This window comes from Monodelphis domestica, chromosome 1 (genome assembly GCF_027887165.1).
Source record: "Monodelphis domestica isolate mMonDom1 chromosome 1, mMonDom1.pri, whole genome shotgun sequence".
Taxonomy (NCBI): Eukaryota; Metazoa; Chordata; class Mammalia; order Didelphimorphia; family Didelphidae; genus Monodelphis; species Monodelphis domestica.
Window position 1 is genome coordinate 335,486,011 of NC_077227.1, and position 23,560 is coordinate 335,509,570.

The following is a 23,560-nucleotide window of genomic DNA, read 5'->3' on the forward strand; positions in this document are numbered from 1 at the left end:
TCCCTTACTCCCAAGGTGAATGGATTAACCCGGTCATATAGCCATTTTAAAGGGTATAATGTTTCATTCACTTCTTTTCTTGACTTTCACTTCTCTCCCAATGTGATAGAACAAATGACAGGACAGTTAGCCAATGTTTTACCTCTCCATCACCCTGTGAATATATTATCAATGTTCACTTGCATTTATACAGCACTATGTGCCTCCGATACTTCCTCATTTTGTATAAACAAGAAAATCAGAGGACAGAGTAGTTTTTAAACTATATTTCAAAGTCTGTAATAAATTAAAATGTAGCATGCCTGAGTGTAGAATTAAAATGATTTCTAGTCATTAATAATCTACTTTCATATATAACAGTAACCTTAAAAGTTTGTTAGAGTGGGAAGCAACTATTTCGCTGCTTTGATGGTTACTTTGTTAACAACAAACCTTCCATTTTGTTGATAAAATGCTTCTTCAAATTCCCGTAATGTTTTACGTAGCTTCTTTTTTTCAGCTCTGGCTTTCCAAAGTTGCTCTAGTAATTCAGGCCTACAAGTAAAATAAGAGAGAAAAAAACATTTATCCAGTGAAAAATAGATTATTATTGATTCATTTTGTTCTAGTTCAAGAACTATTTCTTTGAACATGGTACCTTAAATTTTATGAAGTGTCTTCATATAGGTATATAGACATACATATATCAATCAACATTAAGCATCTACTTATATGTGTATGACATATACATTACATGTTAAAATATACATAACAGTTATATACATACATGTGTAAAAATCTCATTTGATTATCTCTTCCTTTAGCAAACTACAAAAGGGAAACTACCCTACCAATGCAAACTGTGAGTTTCAACTTATAATTTTAGAGTTGCCCAAAGCAATCCTGGTTAAATGACACTCAAGAGTCATACAACCACTATGTGTCAAACATATGATTTAAATCCAGATCATCCAATGAGGTCAGCTCCCCATCTACTGTAGTAAAGAATAACATTTCAGAAATAGTCCCTTACTTGGGAGGCAATAAACCTTCTGTTCCCCTAATATAATTAAACCTAACATTTTATTATATTCTACAACATGTGGAAATAATAGGCCAGAGTACATACATGGAAGCTGCTCGAGTACTTGACAGACGGAGGTCCAGAGCCAGTTTTTCTTGACTTTCTTCAACATCAGATTCTGAATTTTCCAATGAACTTGAAAAGGTCTGTGTTTGTGTAGCAGTTTTCAATATATCATTTAACTCAGAAGACAAACTAACACCATCTTCTTCTTCTTCCTAAACAGATGAAAGAAATAAGACAATGAATCAAATACATATCATTAATTTCAGCTTTATTTGTAAGGAACAGATAAAAGAACAGTCTTTAAAGGAATACCTTAATTTCTTCAAAAAAATGGGCCGTTTCTCCTTCTATGATAGGCTGTAACATCTGACCTCGTCGCTTGGTCGATGGAGATCCCTAAAACAAACACCATACATGGATGGCTTTGGATACCAAATCACTGGATATTCAGTACTACAGCAAGACAAAGTTCACTTATACTTTGACATGATACTGAAAAATTCCCATTTTTAAAATATTATATTCAAGTCCTTTAGTCTTTAAAATGTTGAAAAACAAAAACACAACCCTCATAACTCAATGTTCCAAGACAAAACTATGGAGTATTTTTTCCCAAAACAATTTTAACAGAACTCAACAATACTGATTATAATTAAGAAATATGCTTGTTTTACATACAAGAATGGGGGTGATGCTTGCCCTCGTCAGCATCTGCTTCACAAGCCGGTATCTATCATAGAGAGGTTTAACAATATGTCTCTCTTCTCTGGTTACCTGCAAAAAATAAATAAATAAATAAATAAATGAAATGATAAGGTGGCCAGCAAAATTAGTAAGAAATCCAAATGTCCACAACTTTACCTAAGACTCTCATTTTCCATGTTTAAAATGGAAGCTCAAAGAACAACAATAAAATACAGACAAATGCAAAATTTAGTCTAAAGAATTTAAGAGGTGATTCCCAAGAAAGGAATAAAAAGAAAAGTGGGGGGGAGGGGGGAAGGAAGGGCCCCCATTATACACAGAAGGAGGAAACCTATAAACAACTAATATGAAAAAATGGTTCAGATCATTATTTATAAAAAGGTGTATTATGAGTTTTTAATCATACTCATCAAATTGGCAAAATGACCCCAAAAATGACTACTTAGAGGAACTGTGGGAATCCAGACAAACTAATGTACTACTTAGTAGCTAACTATGAATTGATTCATACATTCTAAAATGTTTAGAACTAAACTCTACCATACCACTAAATTATGTATATTCCTGGACCTGCCATACCAAACACTACTAGGCATTCATCCCAAAGGGATTAAAGGCATTCATCCCAAAGGGATTAAAGGGAAAGGACCCAATTATATAAAAATACATATAGTAATATGAACTAGAACTAGAAGAGGGTGCCAATAAATTGGAGAATTGGTTGAACAAAATATGATATATATAATATACACACTATAAAATGATGAGGATTTCAGATTAATTCAAAGATTTGTATGAACTGATGCTAGAAGTGAAGAGTGACACATTTTCAGAAGGTAAGAATTTTTTTTTTTAAATGAAAGAAATCCAGGAGAGACAGGACAGGAAGGACACCTTTGTAAGTAATATGTTAAATTTAATATATACTTTTATTATTATTGTTATATGCTTTTAAATAAAAATAGAATTTAAATAGAATTCACATTTTCACATAGAATATTTGTGTCTGCTTTATTATATAGAAATATAAATTTTCCTTTTTATGGTCATTAAATTTAGCATAATTTTTTTAAAAAAACAACTAATTATGAGTATTTTATATTTGATCTTAAAGTATTGGGAAGTCTTTGGAATTTAAATGAAAGGAGGAGGTTGGCACAGTCAGATCTGAAATTTAACCAAAATACTGACTAAACAGAGAGAATAGGGAGTGGAAGATAAAAATGGCCAAAAATTTGACAACTTATTGGATATGTGGGATAAGGAAAAGGATGATATTGCCTTCAACAGAAATAGTGTCGTTTACAAGATGGGTGTCTTTGGACCACCAGGGAGAGTACTGATGAACTCTGAGTATTAATAGAAGTATATATATTTTTTAAATTTTTATTTGAAGAGACCTTATTTTTTGCCCTTTGGAAGGGCGGGGGAAGTCAATATAGCTAATATGTTAATATGTTTTGCATTTCCTGTGTATAATTAACACTTTGCTTGCCTTTTCAGTGAGTAGAGGAGGCATGGGAGGGAGAATTTAGAACTCAAAATTTATTTTTTTAACTTAATGCTATTGATTAATTAAGAACTCAAAATTTAAAAAGAATGTTAAAAATTAATAATTTTTTTAAATAAAAAAGAGCCATTCTCCAACTGATAAAATGGTCTAAAGTCATACAAAAAATTCTCAAAATCATGACTGATTAGATTAAGACAAATTAAACAACTCTGAGGAACCATCTCATATCTACCTATCAGAAATGACAAAAGCTGGAGGAAATAATAGAAAATAGGGAAACTACTGAAGTGTTGGTAAAGTAGTGAACTAGTCCAAAAATTCTGGAGGACAATTTGGAACTATGCCCAAAAGGCACATACCCTTTGACATATAGCACACTAGGTTGTACCCTAAAGATATTTATAGCAGCTTTTTTGTGATGGCAAAGAATTGGAAATTATGGAGATGCTCATCAATTAGGAACAAATTGTGGAATATGATTCTGATGAAATAGAATGCTAGAAGAAAGGACAAGCAGAATGGTTTCAGGAAAAAACTAGGAAGACAATGAACTGATGAAAAGTGGAATAAGAAGTATCTATTAGATTGGCTAAAATGATAAAATGACAAATGTTGGAGGGGATGTGGAAAAATGGGGACATTATTACACTGCTGGTGGAACTGTGAATTGATCCAAACATTTTGAAGCACAATCTGGAATTGTGCCTAGACAGTAATAAAACTGTGTATACCCTTAGACCAGTAATATCACTGTTAGGTCTGTACCCCAAGGTGATCAGGGAAAAAAGTCTATATGTTCTAAAATATCTATAGCAGCTGGAAATTGAGGGGATGTGGCATGTGATCATAATATAATACTCCTGCATCATAAGAAATGATAAGCAAGTTAATTTTTTAAAAAGTTAAAACCTACATGAAATTATGAAAAGCAAAATGAGTTGAACCAAAAGAACATTACATATAGCTACAGAATATCTGAAGAATAACTTGCTGAATGTCCACCTCCAGAGAAAGAACTGATAATATATACATATCATTTTGTCAAACAAAATATATAACCAACAAATTAATAAAAAGAAAAAAAAGTAAAGAAAAACCAGGAGAACATTATATATGGCAACAGCAATATTGTAAGGATGATCAACTGTGAAAGAATTAGTTACTCTGATCAATACACTGATCGAATACAATTCCAAAGGACTCATAATGAAAATGCTATCTACCTCAAAAGAAAAAACTGATTAACTTTTAGTACAAACTGAAGTATAATTTTCTCACCCTATTGTGTGACTGAAGGAAGGGTTTGTTAAATATGGGAATATGTTCTCCATGATTTCATTTGTATCTATCCTTTGCCTGAGGTTTAAAAAGGTTGGCTTGGGAATTCTATTTTGTTCATGCCAAGTTTGAGATGCTCCTGAGACATCTAGTTTGAAATGTCCAACAGGTAATGAGAGACTGAAGCTCATTGAAAAAGTTGGAGCTAGATATATAGGAGCTAGATATATAGATCTGTGCGTCCTCTAAAAAGATGAGGAGCAAATAAAGAGACGAAGTGTAGGAGGAAAAAAGAGAACCTTGGGATACACCTAAAATTAGGGGGTATGACACAAACAAGGAGCCAGCAAAGGAATCTGAGCAGCAGTTAGAAAAGTATAAGAACCAGCAGAAAGTACAACCACAAAAATCCAGCAGAGAGGTTAGGAAGAATTAAGGCTGAGAAAAAATTCCATATTTTTAATCTTTAATTAAGAGATGTTGCTATCTTTGGAAAACAGTTTTAATTGAAAGATGATGGTCACATGTCAGATTGCTTGTACTCAAAAACGTGGTTAGCTGACTTTTCATTCTCCCTTATTTGTCACCCATAGCTAATCAAGTACTAAGTCTCCTTGTTTCTATTCAATAAGCACTCACCAAGCACTTTTTACATGCAAAGTACTACAAGTAAATTATAAGCATAAAAAGGAATATACAAATAGGTAAAAGGAACAAGTTCTCAGTCTTTCCTCTCTATTCCCAATATTACCAACATCTTATATAGGTAGGGTATTTATTTTCTCAATACCACCTACAATACACCTGCACTAGTCGATTTACCTCCCTTCCTCCTTTCCTCCAATCCAGCCTTAATACTACTCACCAAATTAATTTTCCTTATGCTTGGATTTGGTCATGCCACTGTTCTACTCAAAAATCTTTAGTGGGGCCTTATAGCCTCCACAATCTAGACTAGTGTCTGGCTTTATTTAATACATACTATTGCTTGTCATATGTGCTAGAAGGCTAGTTTGGGGGGGGGGGGAGAGGGGGAAACCTATGTCACCTAGGAAAGAATAGTGAATAATAAGGCTATAAAGGGTTTAAAAGGAAAACAGGGGTGTTTAGGATTTATATATAAAGGAAGCTAATGTGAATTATTACGAAAGTAGAAGCAACAGGATTTCGCTACTCATTTGAAAGGAGTGAAAAGCTGCTTGAAGTTGCAAAACTGCAACTAGAAGGCTGGAGATGCCCTCAAAAGAAATAAGGAAGTTCAGAAGAAGGGTATATTTAAATTCTGTTTTGGACATGGTGAGTTTGCAATACCCATGAGATAATCCATTTCAAAATGTCCAAAAGGCAGCTGTGACATAAGACTAGAGCTCAGGAGGGAATGAGTTGAAAAATACAGAGCTGGGAATTACTTGCATGGAGATAATAATTAAACTCCTGGGAGCTGAGGAGATCACCAAGCGAGAGAAGGACCAAGACAGAGCCTTAGGCTATGTACTTGCAGCTAGGGAACATGATATAATGATTCAGCAAAATACACTGAGGAGTTGAACCAGGCGGATGATAGAACTAAGAAAGAGAAGTGTTATAAAAACCCAAAAATGAACATTCAGGAGGAGACAGAGGGGTAGATAGTCAAATGATGCAGAAACTGCAATGATGAGGACTAAGAAAATACCATCAAATTTGGTGGGTTCTTGGGAATTCCTACCTATTCTTTTCAATCCAAATTAAATGTCACTTCCTCCATAAAGCCTTTCCTTAAAGGCTCTACTCCCTCCCTATGAAGTGGTAAGAACTTTTTCTGCATCTGACCTTAAAACAAAGTGTACCTCAGTGATGCAGAGAAGTATGCAACATTATCAGCATGTATCTCATATCACATGCTTGAGAACTGAGATGATCACAATCTTTGTTTTTGTATCTCCAACATTTAGCACAGTTCCCAGTATATTGTAGATGCTATATAAATGCTTGTTTATTGATAGCCTCTACTAAAATAGGCACCTAGGTGGACTGATCAATAGAGCACTGTTTGCCTTAATCCACTGGAAAATGGCAAACCACTCTGGCCAGGAAAAACTCACAGACTCCAAGAAACTCAAAGAAAATAGTCCATGGATTCACAAGGTCGGATGCAACTAAACAACTAGAATAGAGTTGTTCAGCCTGCAGCCCAGTAGTACCATATTAAAATGTAATTGGGAAATATTTAACAAACAAATAAATAAAACAGAACCCAGACGTGTAGATATGTGGTTTTCTAAGTCAATATAAAGCCCAGAGGGATTCCTCAGTACAGTTTAATGATCCCCATGACTATCTGAGTTTGGTACTACTGGGCTATACCACTAAGGATTCAGATGAGCTGAGATCATTTCTAAACTAAACTTTATTATATGTATTCTATATTCCATTGTTTAATGTATATGTGATATTCATATTTTACTATTTATACTTGCTTCCTTTCTATCAAGGGAAATAGAAACAATACATTTAAAATAAAGCCATGACCATTTTTCATTTGAAGGGAGGGAAGGAGAGGTATCAGAAATTACATCATGCAGGAGGTGGCACTTGAATGGAATTTTAAGGGGAATCTGGAGGAAGGTAAGGAAGGAGAGGCACTAAAGAAGGCACGGGAGACACCAGTCTGAGCAAAGACACAGAAAAAGGAGATGGAATATTGTTGTGCCTAAAAACTAGAAAGCAGGCCAGTCTGGCAAGGAACAGACTAAAAAAGAAGAATTGTCTGTAATAAGCCTGGAAATGTAGGAGCCAGACTATGAGGGGCTTTAAGTAGTCTATTCTTCCTTAGCACCAATAAGAAGCCATTAGAGCTTCTAGACAGGAAAATAACACAGACAGATCTGGGTTTTTATTATAGCACTTTGGAGGCTCTCTGGATAGGTAGAGAAAGAAAGATTGAAAATAGGGTCAGTTAGGAGATTATTCCAATAAGCCCAAGTCAAAATAGAATGATGATGATAGCTACATATGTGGAGAAAAAGGAAGATTTGTGTTATATTGTACAACAAGGTTGGCCACTGCCTAGAAATGTGTGCTAACAGAGAATAACAACTATAAAGTGACTACTAAGTTAGGAACCGAGGTGATCAATATGATCAGAGTGCTCCTGGCAAAAGTAGAAAAATCAACAATAAGGGCAAGTATGAGGGGAAAATATAACTTTTAAGTACTTTCTACTTAATAGAAGTTAAAATTCAATGGATTTTTTATCTAATAAGTTATATGGTCTCCTACTTTTACTTTATACTACTTTGCTCAGGTGTTATTTGAGCAAATTTAACTTTACTCTTTTAATAGAAATCATGGCAAAGTATGGGAAACAAAGCTCTAGGCCAGTGGAGTCAAACATACATCCCACTGCATATGGTCCACAAGACTTCCAAGTAGAGAGAAACAAATTAAAACATAATTGGGAAATATTTAAGAAAATTAAAATACCCTGCAAAAAGTAGAGAATATCACATTTTAGAACTAAGTCAATATGTAGCCCACAGAGACCCTTATGTTCAGATTGGTGCCCCTGTTTCTCTTTTTGACATCACTGCCCTAGGCAACAGCTCAGAACAGAAGGTAAGCCCTCATCACAGGAAGCGTTTCCTTTCCACAGTAAAATAAAATGAGAGATGGACATTACCGGTCTTCCATGCTGACTTTCATAGTACAGAAGACTTTTCTGGAGAGAAGTTTTCTCTTCGGCCAAATGATCTTTTGTCATTTTCTATAAGAAAGAAACAATATTGTCATATTCATTTCATTTCTAAGACTGAAAAGACACTACCTTTTGCAGACAAGCAACCCAAACTAGGTTGATAAAACAGATTTGATGTTGAAAAATATTTAGGGAACTGAAATACAAAGCTTATTTCAATCTTATTCTTCCAACAAAGGTTTTATTTTATGATTAACTTTGGTCTCTTCTGCTTTTTCTCTTTAAAGAGGAACTAAAAAGGCACAATCTACTTATAGGGGTTCTTAACTTTTTTTTTCATGGACCCCTTTGGTGATCTGGTTAAGTGAAGCCCATGGACTCCTAAGAATAAGATTTTCATATGCCTAAAATAAAATATGGAAAATTACAAAGGAAATCAATTATAGTAAATAGTATATATATATATATATATATATATATATATGTGTATATATATATATATATATATATATATAGTATATAAATATAGTAAAACAGCTATCAAAATACTTTAAAAAAACATTCAAAGACCTTAGGTTTAAGAATTCCTGATTTGGATTGATGATCAACCTTTCCTTATTTAAAAGGTAAACAACTATGTTGTTACAACCACCACTGACATACTATCCTAAAAATAAGATTACCTCATCCAACAACTTTTCACAGTATCATTATTGTTTTTGCTAAATACCACTATAAATAACAGTCCACTTATTACACTGTTCTTTTGAAATTGTCCCATGTAATGTTCTATGAATATCTAAAGTTTTCTTAGACTCAGTTAACAATAACAAGCAGAACATTTTTATATTATCCCATGTTATACTAGCTAGCCCTTATAAAAATGACATGTCAAATTTTTAAGTCTCCATGAATACTGTTATCTTCAAAATTTATAATCATATACATACTAACATAAATTTTACATATAAATTTATATATAAGTAAAGTCTATTTTAGTCTATATGAATATATGCATGCACATATGTACATGCATGTATATGTATAGATGGTATAGATCTAGGTAAAGGTATAGCTATAGCTATATTAGGAGTTCTGGTTTCTAGTCTTGCCTACCAACAATTATGTAAAGACTTCCTCAAGTCACTCTCATTTCTAGAATTCAATTTCTTGGTCTGTGAAGACAGGGAGTTGGATTAGAGGTTCTCAAAGTTCCTTCCAATACTAAACCTAGATTCTAAATGTAACTGTATGACTTGGAGGCAATTAACAAAGGTACTAAATACACTAAAATCTAAAATGTGAATAATTAACAGTGATCTTGTCAGCAAAATTGGGTTTTCACTACTTCATGGTTTTGGGGGGATGTAGGCAGGTAGGTAGGCAGGGAGAAGGAAGGGTGCAGCATCCCTCTTAAACAACTGTGAAGGGAAGAAATCAAGATCACCTAGATTCAAGACGAGCAAGTCTACATGGACCAAAAATATTCTATGAGAACTCCTACCTTAGTTATCTTTCTGAATGAGTGAGAGGAAGGAGGGGAGTTAATGGGAAAGATTCATAAAATTATAGATCTGCAAAGGACAAACTCTTTTATTTTATTAAAAAAAAAGAAATAAAAGTCTCAGAAAAGTAAAGTACCTTGCCCAAGACCAAAGGTAGGAACTGGACCCAGAGCTTGTGGCTCCAAATTCAGTACCCGTTCCATTAGACTAGCTGTTCTCAGTCAAATTCATCTTTATGGAGACTGTACTGTGCAGTGGACAGAAAATTACAGGTCAGGATACCTGCATCTGAACCCCATTTCTGCCTAACTAGAGTTTCAGGCACTTAGGTCACTTCTCCTCTCTGGGGCCTCAGTTTCCCTGCCTAGACACAGAAGGTTGAAGGTGGATCTTCCAGTTCTACCACTATGACACAGCAACAAAAAGAGAATTGGTTCCACCAGCATGACAGTGAGCAGAATCAGGTGAGGTCACAATTTAGGAAAGCTTCCTAAGTCAGGGAAAATATTCGAGTCTTATTTTGGGGAAGGAGAAGATTATGAAAGAGAGGAAAGAGGGTAGGGTTAGGATCTGCATTTTGAACAAGAAGGACAGAAGGGATAAAAATAAAAGAATATGTAAGAGACAGGGGGAAGGGATGACCAAGAAAGAAGGGGAAAACTGAAGGACCAAGCTTGATTTGGAGGCATAGTCAGAAAAAACAGGATTTGAATTCCAGCCCTACTATTATATGACTTAAAGAGTAAATCACTTAATCCTTGTGAGCTTCTATTTTCTCATGTGAAACGAGCAGTGTTAGATTATGACTTCTAAGGTTCCTTCCCAGTCTAAATCTATGAATCACTACCACACAAAAATGGCTTTTATTAAGGAACCTACACATTATTTTGAGTTAAAACCACACTTTAGCTGAAGGAAAAGACATAAAATCATGATTACTTTAATGTCTTCTGGAAGACTTCTTTCCACACGCTTCTCTTTTAGTCTTTTCAGAATAAGTTCAAGTGTTGCCTCTTTAGTTGGCTTTTTCTCCTTCTGTATGACCCTGGATTCATCTTCATTCTCTTCAACTTCATGGTCTAGAGAAGAGCCAAAGCTTTTTGGAAGAGTGTTACTGCGTGGACGTGTTTGAGGCATAAATTCCCCATCAGAGCTCTTGTGCTTTGCATCTACAATTCAGAAACCAGACAAAAAAAATATTGTTTTTGTATTATAATAAGTCAAGAAAGAGAACTGACCTGCCACAAGAACACTAATATATGAGCATGACCTCAAAACATCTCAAGATATTTATATTACATGTACAATAAATAATAACCAGGCTAGCCAGTTTAATGAGGTGTCAATAGCACCCAGACAATGGCTTTGCAACTGAGTAGCTGATATTCATCATGTGTAATGAAAATTTAGCATTCTGAGAGTTGGTTTTGAAAAATAAGTAAAAAGGATCTAAAAGAGACGACTATGTTGAGGATAATTCCAGTAATACAAAAATCACATTTGCCCTTAACACTATTTTCAGTGCAATTATCAAATAACTAAAAACTCAAATACATTTCTCCACCTCTCCTCTACTGCCTACCCAGAAATGTTTACTTGGATATTAAGTATTTATTAAGTATTTACTTTGTCCCTGCTTTCAAGAAGTTTACGTTCTACTGGAGGTGGCAACACGAAAATGACTATGTATATATTAGATACACACAAAGAAAAGTAATTTTAGGGGGAAATGACTAGCAGTAGAAGAGGAGGGATGTATTCCTGCAGAAGGTAAAATGTGATTAGTCATAAAGGAAGTCAAAAGAAGCTAGAGTTGAAGGCTGCTATACAGAAGAATTAAGTTGTTTGCAAAATCACACTGATAAATCTACTTTTAATTTAGTACTTTTCTTATAGGCCAATTTAGTCAATTGGAATTATATACTTTGAAATGTAAACCAAACATTCATCAAAAATTGCTTTGAAAATACACAATAGAAATGAGCTATTTTTACTACATCTTGCAAAATACCACCAAAGAAAATAGGCAAGATATTACATTTTCATGTGTACTCTTCTGTGAGAAGAAACCCGTCTATAAATCTTCAAATTCCTAAGTTGCTATGTTTTGGCAGGTTTCAAATAACTGAAACCACAACTGCCCTGTAATTGCTTACACTTCTGCAATAGGAATTGGAAAAAGCCAATTTTCATAACCATTACACCAAGTTGGAAAAAAGAGGCAAATTTTAAAGTACCAATTCCCTGAATGGTGTTATATAACACAAATACTTATATGTGACATCATATCAAATCAAAAGATATCAAAAGAAAAGGAAGAGAGGAAGGGAGGGAGGAAGGAAGGACACAATATATAAATACCTTTTATTTGCTTCCTTAGTTTAGTAAGCTCTGTCATCCACTTTAAAACCTTGGGATTGGCTGCAATATCACTATAGGAGGGCTGTAAATAAAAAGAGAAACTTCCAAATGCATTCTTGAAAAAGACTGAAACTCAGTAAAAGTTTTAACAAGGTGATAATAATACCACAAATAACAATAAACATCTGCCTCAAAAATACAAGTCTTGGTTCAATTCAATTATTTATCCTATGAGAAGCAACAGGGGATATTGGTAAAAGAACTGACTTGAGAGTCAGAAAGGTCTGAGTTCAAATTTCAACACTGATATTTACTGTGTGACTATGGGCAGGTGACTTAACCCCTCTCTGTGTTCAAGGCCAGTGGTATCACTAAGACATATAGGTAACTTATGCACGGTCATCCAACTAATTAGTGAGATTAGAACCTTTCTTAAATCCAATATGGAAGCAACCCTGTCCCCAAAATGTGTTGGACTAGATGACATCAAAAGTTTCAGCTCAAAGGCAGTTAGATAGCACAGAGAACAGAGAATCAGACTTGGAACTGGGAAGGCCTGGGTTCAAATCTAGCCTCAGAAGCTTTGTGACCCTGGGAAGTTACTTAACCCCAATTGTCTAGTCATAACATTCTGATTCTATGTGCACATTTGGCTACTAACTTACCTTACTGTTTTTTTCTTTTTCAAATTGCTCTTCAAATTGTTTGATTTTCTTCTGTAGTTTCTTGACCAACTGATAAGGTGTTTTATCTTCCCTTTTGTCATCTTTTGAACTAAAGGATGCTCTTCGAGTCCTGATTTAAAAATTAAGAGAAACCCAAAGACTAAAGAATCATCATTTGACATTACCAAAGATGGAATGAACTAATCTAGGTTTTGAGGAATGTAGAAAGTATTTTAAGATATTCTTTCCCAAAGATATCAAGAACGTGAAGTTGGTCTATACTGGCGGACTAGCTAAAAACAAGAAGAGTATGAATTTCAGGTGCTAAAGATTATAAAGCTGACACAACTTATGCTTTTGTTTGAAACTTTAAAACTATTTAAAATTTTTTATTCAAATTGTACTAAGAACAGTTCAAGAGTAAAAGAATCTTTCAGAAAAAATCCACTTGGGTGGAAAGGATGTGGGGTTGAAATACAAGAAGCAAGTAAAGAGTGAAAGACACAATCCAGAGATGCTTTATGCTCTTAACAGTATTACACCCATACACAGGCTCATTGCTTAACACTTCTATGCAGAACTTCTGTCAGCAGAACCTGAGGAACACACAGGGATGACTTCAAGAGGTTTTTTTTTTAAAACAAATTCTTTCAATTAAACATCCACCCATTACTTTTGTAACTAGCTTTTGTAGTATATTAAAAAATGTAGGTGCATACCTGGCAAAAGAAAGTGCTTTAGATGAAGAATCCAAAGTTTCCGGATCATGCAAGAACCGCTGGCTTTGTCCAAAATCTAAACTACGATGTGACAGTATAGGGGGACAGTCTTCTTCAAGGGGATGATGGGTCATTCTCCCAGCTTGTGGGGAAAGTTGAGCTTCTCCAGATTCAGAATCTTCCTGCCAAGACTTAAAAGCAGGAAATGGCTCTGCAAAACAGAACACACAGAAATGGTACCATGGGTTTCTTATTTCCAAAAAGCATAGTTTCTAGTGTCAAAAGCAGCTATATATTCAGTGGGAATCTATGTAACTTATAATCAAATCTAAAAGGCATTTAACTAAAATTTTTCAATCATATTTGCACTATTTCATAAAATAATTTTAAATATATTGATGCTTTTGAATATTTAAGGTAAGGGCTATTATTATTACAGCTTTAAAACATTAGACAATTATTTAATAGTCCCCATACGAATTAAATTTTTACATAAGGGGCTTCTTTTGTGTGTGAGTGTGTGTGTGTGTATTTTTTAAAAAAAATAAAGTTACAGATGAGAAGAGACACTGTCAAGTTACTTGAATATTCATGGTTAGTTGGATGCCCTCCTTTTAACTTTTCTCTTTAAAAAGAAATAAAAATGGCATTGATCAAAAAAATACTTTGCATATTAATTCAGGAAGAAAAGAGCCAAAACTTTCTAAATAAGTCAGCTGATTCCAGGCTGTCAACTGGAATTGTTAGAAGATGCCAAAGCTCTTTCAGGATCAAGAGGCTCCATAAAGAACTCATTTACCAAGAGGAGCCCTAAGAGCCTTTGAGAGTTTGGATAGTTGCAAAAATTACTGATTTATAGCCAAAAATTACTGATTTACAGCTAATTTACTTGATAATAGGTACTAAATTTGAAGTATGTTTATCTTTTATGAAATTCAAAAGTATAACATATTTTACTAATTAAGCACCAAAAATATTAGCAAGCCAAAGCCTGTAGTAATAATCTAATCGTGTGTATTTTAGAGCAGTGTACAATATACTGAACTGAAAACACATTAACGTACTTTTAACAAAACAATTGCACACACGAGCCAATAAAACAAAGCACACAGACAAGCACTCCACAAACACTCCAAATACAAAATCAACTTCACATACCATTTGAAACAAAGAAGTTTGCCATTAATACATGAAGAATATTTTTTTCCTCCAATAAGACAGCAACAGGTTAACACAAGTATTACTCAGATTAATTTAAAAAAATTTCAATTGCTTTTGATTCTCAAAGATTACTTGACAGTGTCAAAATTCAAATGTGCTTTTTTCCCCCTTGTCATGAAAGCTAAGGATTGCCTAGTAGAATATTTTCACATTGGTCTCTGGGAACTTTAAAACAGTTCATTTTTTTTTTCAGAGTAAGAATACACCTCAATTTCCTTCTGCCACCAAGATAAATCTGATAACTGACTTGAGTTCAAAGCGTGCAACACAACAAAACCCAGCAATAAAGTGATTTTTTAAAACAACCCTTGTACCTGCTTCCCAGCGAATAAGAAATCAGTAGCAATTTTTTGTAAGAGCTCTCCTATTTGGGGAAGGGATGGGGAATTAACAAAAGACATTTTCTCTGGGTAGCATTTTTACCCATAAAGACATTCTGAGGAAATGGGGGCAGCAGGAGAAGGGCTAATTGTAAGGCAAACAAATCATAAACCATAAAAAAGGCAGAAAACTAAACTATGGTGAACCATACTTACCCTCCCCATCTCTCTGCAGATGCATTGTTTTGAAATCAATGAGGGGGAAAGTGATAGGGCATGACGCTAATAAAATGGAAAAAAAATGGCAAAAATACTAAAGTGAACACACAGCACAGTCAGAACAAACCATACACATAACTAACACAAAGCCGAAAGATACAAAAAACATTTCCCTGAGCCAAGTTACTTATTCTACTCCTCAAAAAAGTTTACCTAACAAAATTACTACTGACCAAATCTTTGAAAACAGACAAAACATACATTTCCAATTAAGCAAGGCAAAAAAAAAATCAACGGTATTTTTAATTTATGTTTTTGTTTTTTTAAAACAGCACTGGAAAAAATGGAAGTACCTTATCAGACATTTTTAAAGTAGCTCTCTTCTTATTATATTGAGAATTGCACAATTACATTGGCATAGATTTGCTCCTGTCACACATATCACTCTAGATTTAGATTATGTAAGAATAAGAATCCCTTTAAGAGATTATACTTCTTTTCAAGATCCAAGACCCTTTTTTAATAGCTACAAGCGATTATTCTGAAAATAGCCACATACTAAAAAATCTCTCCCAAATTCCATTATGTTAATAATGCATTTAGCGCTACAAAAAAAATAGAAGATTCTTATTTATTTAAGAGAGAAAGAGCTAGAAACTCAGGAAATTACCTACTTTGATTAACTAGCCATATAATATAAGGGCCTGTTATTTCAGGTCCCTAGACATCCTAAGTTCGATAGTTGATGAATTTACAAAACATTGCTCTCTTCATCAAAGGAAGACGCTACTAATTTGACTGCTACTGGGAGAGTTTGTGGCAAAGGTACATTTAGACACTCAGAATATGCTTAGTGGCACATCTACTTTCAGCTGGTCAGAATATGCAATGTCAGATGTAGTCAACAACTACATTCACTAGGGGGAAATTTCTTAGGAGTCCCATGTTTCTTTATGAAGGATCTCACTATCTATATCCTGAAACTTATAAACCCTATTTTCCTGTATGACCACAAACCTTATAAGTACTCTTCTTATCCCAAAATGAAGGAAGAATGTAACCCAGACAGTAGTATCAGGAGCAATTCTCTTGCCCCCACGGTAATTTCAAATAAAGATAAAAAATTTCTGTGGCTCATAGGATAGTAGTAGCATTTCCTCTCCTATCGCTAATCCTAAAACACATTTGTAGGTCCAGTTGAGGAGGGAAGGAATAAGGATTTATTCAGTTTCCCTTTGGGATGTGTCATAAAGCTAAGCTTTTCCATAAAAGACTCCCAGTATTTTCTAATCAATAGAGAACAATAATTACTTCATGCTAATTAGCTGCCCTGAGACCAATGATCCCAAGATGCTACTTTATTTTTGGCATTCTCTTACATCGATTTTTATGACTAGCTTCATTCTTATTTCATAGAGCCAACTGCTCATTTAAAAAGATTTTTTTCCTTATACATAAGTAATAGACTTCTCCTATAAAAGTGATCCTGAGGAGTCTTTTTGATCCATCAGTCGAGTTCAAAGGGTCTGCTGGGGTCACTTAGAGGTAAATACATTTGGGTTGCAATATTCTACTACTATCAATTAGAACTGTAAGATTTTAATGAGTTCTAAATGTCTTTGTTTAGCAGAATAGTTTTTTTTAAAAAAACATACTGGCTCTAATTCAATCTAGCTAAGACAAACATGATATGCTGCTGAGCGTATCAAATATTTAAGCCAAATAAGAAAGGCAGCTAAAGAAATTAACACAAGAGAAAGCCTTAAAGAAATTAAGGTTAGATGTATTTAAATTAAAAAAAAAAAAACCAATGCAGATGTGGAAGAGTTTTCCTTAAAACTACAACTATAGCTCATAATGTTAACACTAATTCTATATACCCTTTGTCAATGTTATCAGTGAATTAGATATTTCAGGTGGAGGAAATGTGCAACAATGGACAGCTTCTGGATTCATAAGTGCTATAACTTTCCTTTTAAATTTATATTTAGCATAGATCTCTTTTCCTTTTTATGCAAACCCGTGCCTTCATGAATGGGGTCACTATCCTTAAAGACTATACAGAAGTTCTGTGGGAATTTTTCCAGGACCTGACCTAAAGACAAACTGTTAAGTCCTATAAAAAGATTGTGTTCCTCACTCTGTCTGATTCAGCTAATGCAAATGACTAGGCCTTTTATTGCTCAAAAGTTTCCCAAAAACTTCACTCGCAATTATATCACAGCAAAAATTAAAACCTACCTGGCAACCCCGCCTGAGGCTCAGGTGAAAGGGTAGTCATCTCATTGTTTTATGTCAATTCAATTATATTATTTGTTTTATGTCAATTCAATTACCACATAAACTTAGGGGAGGAAAAAAGGTGGATAAAATTACCTTCCCACTTATCACCATCAGAAATATTCTTCAGCTCTAAATGAGGGATATGCAAACATGCTGCTTCTCCATGAACACCACCACCACTTTCATTTCCTGGCACTTCTGATTCAGTGTTGGCATTCAAATCACATATCTTTCTATTAGGATCCTATATTTAAAATAAGGTACAGCTATCAACAAAGCTATACAGTTTTAAGTAGCAAATATACATATCTAATGCTTATTACAGTACATTTATGCATGCACAGGAAGTCAATTTGCCCACATTTTCACTATCAAAGTTTTTAGTTTTACATGCCCTCCTGGAAGAAAATTAAATTCAAAAGTCTTTCTTGAACTTTTAAGTTTTTGCCTGTACTCTAGATTCTACCAAAATATCAACCCAAAACAACCACTTCATTACAATACACTTGTTGGCAGTGACTAAATATAAATCCTCCATTAAATCCTCCATTCATGCTCAATCAAGAGCAATTGCTATATGCATACAAAATATTCTAATGAGGGCAGAAAACAATAAAGCTAGAGAAATGATGATTTTTTTGAAATTGTATAATAAAAGGAAATTATTACCAGAGTCAATTGTGAAGATTTACCACTGTCATTAAATGGCACAAATTCATTCCTAAAAACATAAAATAGACCAATTATTCTTTTTAAGAAAAGACTTTGAAATTAATTAGACATTTCTTAATTGAATTCCTCTCTTCCCCAATACAATTAGCATTTAGAATGTGAGAAGAGAAACTGGCAACTGGAGGTATGTACATTCTTTGGAGCCCTACATCTGGAGAATTTCACATTACCCAAAAAGATCCACAGAATCTGTTTGAACCTACAAACACTGACTAATTCTTCCCCCTTCTCCCAAAAAAAAAAAATCTCCCCAATAATCTATTTCTGAAAAAGAAAATCTACCACAAATGGAAACCAAGAAAATAAAGGTGCATTGGAAAGAAATTTTCTATATAAATGTTACTTATTTCAAGCAAGTTTGGGGGATTTTTTTTTCTTTCCTTCACAGAACACTTAATTGTTGGGTATAAATGGCAGTTTCTAAAAAGTGAGGGTGTGGCTCAATGTGTTTTATAAAATTTATAACCCAAAATGGGGAGAAGAGGGTTCTAGTTACAAAAAAAATGTTTAAAGTAATACTTCTAAGCCATTTTTCTGCCCTCAAAATGTAAACTGAGAGCAGATTTTTTTTTTTAAATTCAGTTGAACCACCTTAAATTTTCACTAAAAGATTTCCTTCTTTCTTACAATGGCAGTGTTACAAAAAAAAAAAAGTTAAAAGGTTGAATATTTGGCTGCTACCTATTTTCTCTATCAAGAGAGCAGGTAGTATTCAAATTCCATCACAAACATGAGCACTGTGGAAAACTATTTCCCACAGACGTGACCATTTATATCACTACCCATTCATTCCTTTCTCCAAAGAGGGTTCATGACTACAACTAGGGTTAAGAAATGATCTATAACCCATTTTCTCCTTTTGGCTCTTGCTGGGTATGCAGTTTGAACTCAATAAAGTTATATTTTTATAGCCCCCAAGGGCTCCATTTTATGCATTACTGTATGCTAAGTGGTACCATAGGAGACCTAGGCACCAAATTCTTAGCAGCATAGGTACTAAACATGCAAGACTTAATCCACCTAACCAACGTGCTCTTTGGTTCCAGAAACAAGTTTGCTAACCTACACACAAGTTGAAGAGGGAAGAGGTTTTCCAAAAAGATTGAGTCCTCACTAAATGGATCCTTATTGCTCTACCAGATCCAGATGTCATCATTCTGGGGATGCCTGTTAATCCTGTTAATCTTACATCTTCAGCCCATAGCTTCAACACTCCCTGGGCTGGAATGGGATCATTCCTGCCTCCTGAAAGGAAGCAAAAGGAACTACTGTGAGCAGGGAGTCTGTGGACCTTAAGAGTTTGGGGATCCTCCAGAGACATGACTCCAAAGAATTTACTTACTCTCAGAGAACAGGTTCCCTACTCACAATTATGTGATGCACTGAGGAAGTGAGACAATGGCATTAAAACAATTTTGGCCATGGCAAGTTGCTATTATCAATTTGGCAATGAAGCTTTGTATTTCCCAATTTTCACAAAATAGATTGCTATTTCATTTGCACTATACTCTTTCAAATTAACCTAGGAACCCAAAGCTTCTAAATAAATCGTTCCTAAGAAAAAGTTTTTAAGCAGTATAGCAAAAGAAAGCACATAATAAGAAACAGTCACTGTGACCTTAAACATATAATAGACCCAAGTGTTCTGCTTAGCATACTTAGAAGAACTCTGGGAAGCCTATATCCCCCCCCCCAAAAAAAAAACAAAATTCTACATAGAGTCAGTCACTAATTAGAACTCATTGAATCAAGTAACTCCTTCCTATCTATGACATCCAAGGAGAGAAATAAGTAGCAACTGTATAAAATATTAGACTATGCCAATAGTGAGTTCAAAAGAGAATGGAAATATCTTACACAAATTTGTGGGAAAAGATGTTACCCCAATCTAGTAGTTATCCAAGAATTAACTGACTTGAGAAGATCATTCAAGGTACTAAGTAAAGCACATCAGGAGGTTTTGGCTTAATCTAAGAATAACTTGAAAGTTTTAGGTGCTTCTAATGAGGACAACCACTGTTATTTTTTCTGAATGCTTTCCAAGGAATTACAGTCTACCTGAACCATTATATAACAGTAGAAATGTATACTTGCAAAGAACAGTCTTTGCAAGTAGACTTATACAAGATGTTTGATTCTAATTATGTTTTAACAATCTGTGAATAGAGAATACAGACATATTCATTTAAATTTAAATCAAAAGCTGGAAAGTTAAAATTCCCCAAATGAATCAAGGAAAAGTAATAAAATAATATGTACCTCTGAACATCTTCATCTTCATCATCACTATGTTCAATACATGGCTCTAACAGTATATCTACAGACTAATGACAAAAACAAAATCATTATGGTGTTAATGAAGTAAGCATAATAGTTAATTAATGCAGAAAAAAATACAATTTAGAAAAAGTATTTTAAAATTTCAGGTATCAGTTATAAGGTAAATGGACAGTCAATGTCCAACTGCATTACTTTTTTTTATCATATCATCTAAATAGTGAATAGGACAGTTCTCGTTCAGTACAGAGAATACCAATACTAGTTTCTCCTCAAAACTAAAATGTTATCAAAGCAAAGTCAGAGGGTCTTACATCTGCCACTCCCACACATGACAAAAAGACAATCTCACTGAAGGTATTCCTATTCTTCCACAATCATAGTGCCTACCTCCAAAAATAAAGTTTCCCTATATCATCTTTCCTAGTTGTTAACACATGTACAGATGGGAACCCAATAAGAATATTAGTAATAGTAACTAGAGATTTTATAACAGTCTCATAGATTCTCTAATATCAATTTTCACCCATGAAAGAGGGTTCAATTCTCCTTCCAGTCCTACCTTTTATTTGGAGAGCACTAGCTAAGCCTAGGCGTTAAGAACATAATTTGATTTTTTTCTCTTTGATTTAAATTCTATAATACTGCACTATACTTTCTCAATGGCAGTACCCCTGCTCCTTAGTTATAATGACCACAGATAAAAACAGTGCAAGATTCTAGATATTGTCTATATGCCAGTGTAAGATGTTATTTGTATATTAACACTGGCATCTCTTTATAATGATGTGGCTCTATTCTCCCTTGTTCTTAAATCTACTTGGTTATTTAATGGTATACATTCATTCTTTCAAGCTATAATGGCCCAACTTTTGGATGTTACAATATGCTTGCAGCTAAGGTAAGGGGAGGATAATAGAAGGGAAATAAAAATTTTACTCCTCTCTCCATACCATACTCAAAACCACTCAGTCAGAAGGACCATAAGACTCATAAGTACTAAGAGCATTAGATTTAAGAATAAGGACTTAAATCCAGGTCTTCTAACTCCTATTACTTCCAAATTAAAAGCAAGTCCCTTGACCTCTATAAGTTTTCCTTATTAGAAAATGGGTAGGATGATGCCCACACAACCCACACCCACAACACGGGATGCTAAATGGAAAATAATTTATAAACCTCCGAACTATTAAACTAATTAATTTCATTAGTATATTCTCATCACATAATGTATGGAGAGAATTTGATAAGATGCATGGGATTTACAGCTCACAAATCTTAGAGATCATTAGTGCAGCCATCTCATTTTACAAATAAGACAGCTGATGCAAAAAGAGGGGAAGTGACTTGCCCAGGGTCATACTTTCATCTTGAATATATCTAAATGATCACATAGTGAAATAAATGAGAAAGAGGATGAACGTGATAATTCACAATCTGGTCCAACCTATTTTTACAAATTTATTACACATTATCATCTGTCTATGCTCCAGCCCTACCAGTTTACTTGTTTTTCCTGGTAAATGGTCTTCTGTCTCCCACCTCTTACACCTTTGCACAGACTGTCCCCTATTACCAGGAACGCTCTCACTTTTCTTCTCCATTTCTCAGACCCTTATCTCTCTTTAAGGGTCAGGCTCAAGGGCCATCTTCAAGATTACAAAAGAACAAATACTTTCTTGATTCACTGAATTGTTGTTATACCCCCCTCCCCCATCATTGAATTATTTGTTTTGTATAGATGCTGGTTTTTCCTTAATCAACAAATTGTGTGCTTTAGGCAGTGTGGAATATACATAGAAAAATGAAAAGCAGTTCTTGCCATCAATCTATGAACATACTGTATATCTCTCCCTAGTAGAATATAAGGTTGTTAAATAATCATGTGAAAATATGGCAATTCTATCCCAAACCCTCTTGTTAAATGGCTATAGGCATAAGTCCTGTTGTTACTGAAGCAGTGAATTCTCTCAAATCAGCATCAGTGACTGTCTCAAAGAGCTGAATTTTTAACAAGACTTCACTATATTTGAATTTGGTTATGACAGTATGTGTTGGTCAGGGCCACATAGGAAAAAACAGACAAGAGGAAAGCATCAAAGAAAATAATGGACAAATTTGTTAGGGTAGCACTAAAAACTAGCATTACCACATCAAGAGTCAAATAACCTGGGAGCAGGCAGCTGGATGGCTCAGTGGAGTGAGAACCAGGTCCAGAGATGGAAGGTCCTAGGTTCAAATGTAGCCTCAGATACTTACTTCCTCACTGTGTGACCCTGGGCAAGTCACTTAACCTCCATTACCTAACCGTGATTTATCACTCTTATTCTTTGGAACCAATACACAGTATTGATTCTAGGACAGAAGGGAAAGGTTTAAAAAAATGTGTCAAATAACCTATGGGACAATAATATTTATTTCAAAGCATAACTGTAAAGCAGGCAAATGTAGTTATAGAGACCCTTAAAACTTCTCATTATAACCTTTCTCCCTGGGAAAAATAAAACAATTGACCAACTTTACTCCCAGTGGCACACAGGAGTATCTGTTTTTAAAAGACAGAGATTAGCAGATATCCAAATGAAGTCTCTCCTCACAAATAAATCCCCAGAAGAGAAATCTCTCCCTATAGATTACAGTGGCTCAGTAGATAGAGAGCCAGGTCTGGCAACAGCAGGTCCCAGATTCAAAGTCGATCTCGGACACTTCCTACCTGAGTGACCACTGGGTGACACTTAACTCCAGTTGCCTAGCCCTTATCATTCTTCTGCCTTGGAACTAATTATAAGACAAAAAGTAAGGGTTTTTTAAAAGAAGATTAAAGGGGAAATGAAAAAAATGAATACAATGAAGAAATGAAAATTTGGCCCAATGGTGGAACTCAAAGATACTAATAAGCTTTATCAATAACCTGAGGTGCTATTACTATGGGCTTTGAAAATTTAGCAACAACAATTTATTTTTCTGAAGACTAACCTCTATTCTTACTCTTTTTTTTAAACCCTTACCCTGTATTG

General features: G+C 34.4%; 2 protein-coding genes across 19 annotated transcripts in view; one reads left to right on the forward strand and one right to left on the reverse strand.

Moving 5' to 3' along the window:
• PKD2L2 (polycystin 2 like 2, transient receptor potential cation channel) overlaps positions 1 to 1,711 on the forward strand; it is a 38,548-nt gene extending 36,837 nt beyond the window's left edge. The window contains exon 15 of the mRNA XM_007473652.3: positions 1,290 to 1,711. The gene's annotated coding sequence lies outside the window, so the exon portion shown is untranslated. The remainder of the gene's footprint in view (positions 1 to 1,289) is intronic.
• FAM13B (family with sequence similarity 13 member B) overlaps positions 1 to 23,560 on the reverse strand; it is a 225,297-nt gene that overhangs the window by 14,043 nt on the left and 187,694 nt on the right. For 10 of the 18 annotated variants that reach the window (XM_007473648.3, XM_056811332.1, XM_056811334.1 and 7 more), the window contains 13 exons: positions 20,526 to 20,590; positions 18,204 to 18,255; positions 17,628 to 17,778; positions 15,249 to 15,314; positions 13,492 to 13,702; positions 12,773 to 12,902; positions 12,108 to 12,189; positions 10,686 to 10,915; positions 8,227 to 8,310; positions 1,748 to 1,843; positions 1,382 to 1,465; positions 1,109 to 1,281; positions 433 to 534 (listed from right to left, as the gene is read on the reverse strand). In XM_007473648.3, the coding sequence (XP_007473710.1) occupies positions 433 to 534; positions 1,109 to 1,281; positions 1,382 to 1,465; positions 1,748 to 1,843; positions 8,227 to 8,310; positions 10,686 to 10,915; positions 12,108 to 12,189; positions 12,773 to 12,902; positions 13,492 to 13,702; positions 15,249 to 15,314; positions 17,628 to 17,778; positions 18,204 to 18,255; positions 20,526 to 20,590 (1,526 nt within the window). The remainder of the gene's footprint in view (positions 1 to 432; positions 535 to 1,108; positions 1,282 to 1,381; positions 1,466 to 1,747; positions 1,844 to 8,226; positions 8,311 to 10,685; positions 10,916 to 12,107; positions 12,190 to 12,772; positions 12,903 to 13,491; positions 13,703 to 15,248; positions 15,315 to 17,627; positions 17,779 to 18,203; positions 18,256 to 20,525; positions 20,591 to 23,560) is intronic. The other 8 variants (XM_056811335.1, XM_056811330.1, XM_001367964.4 and 5 more) reach the window with 1 other exon arrangement.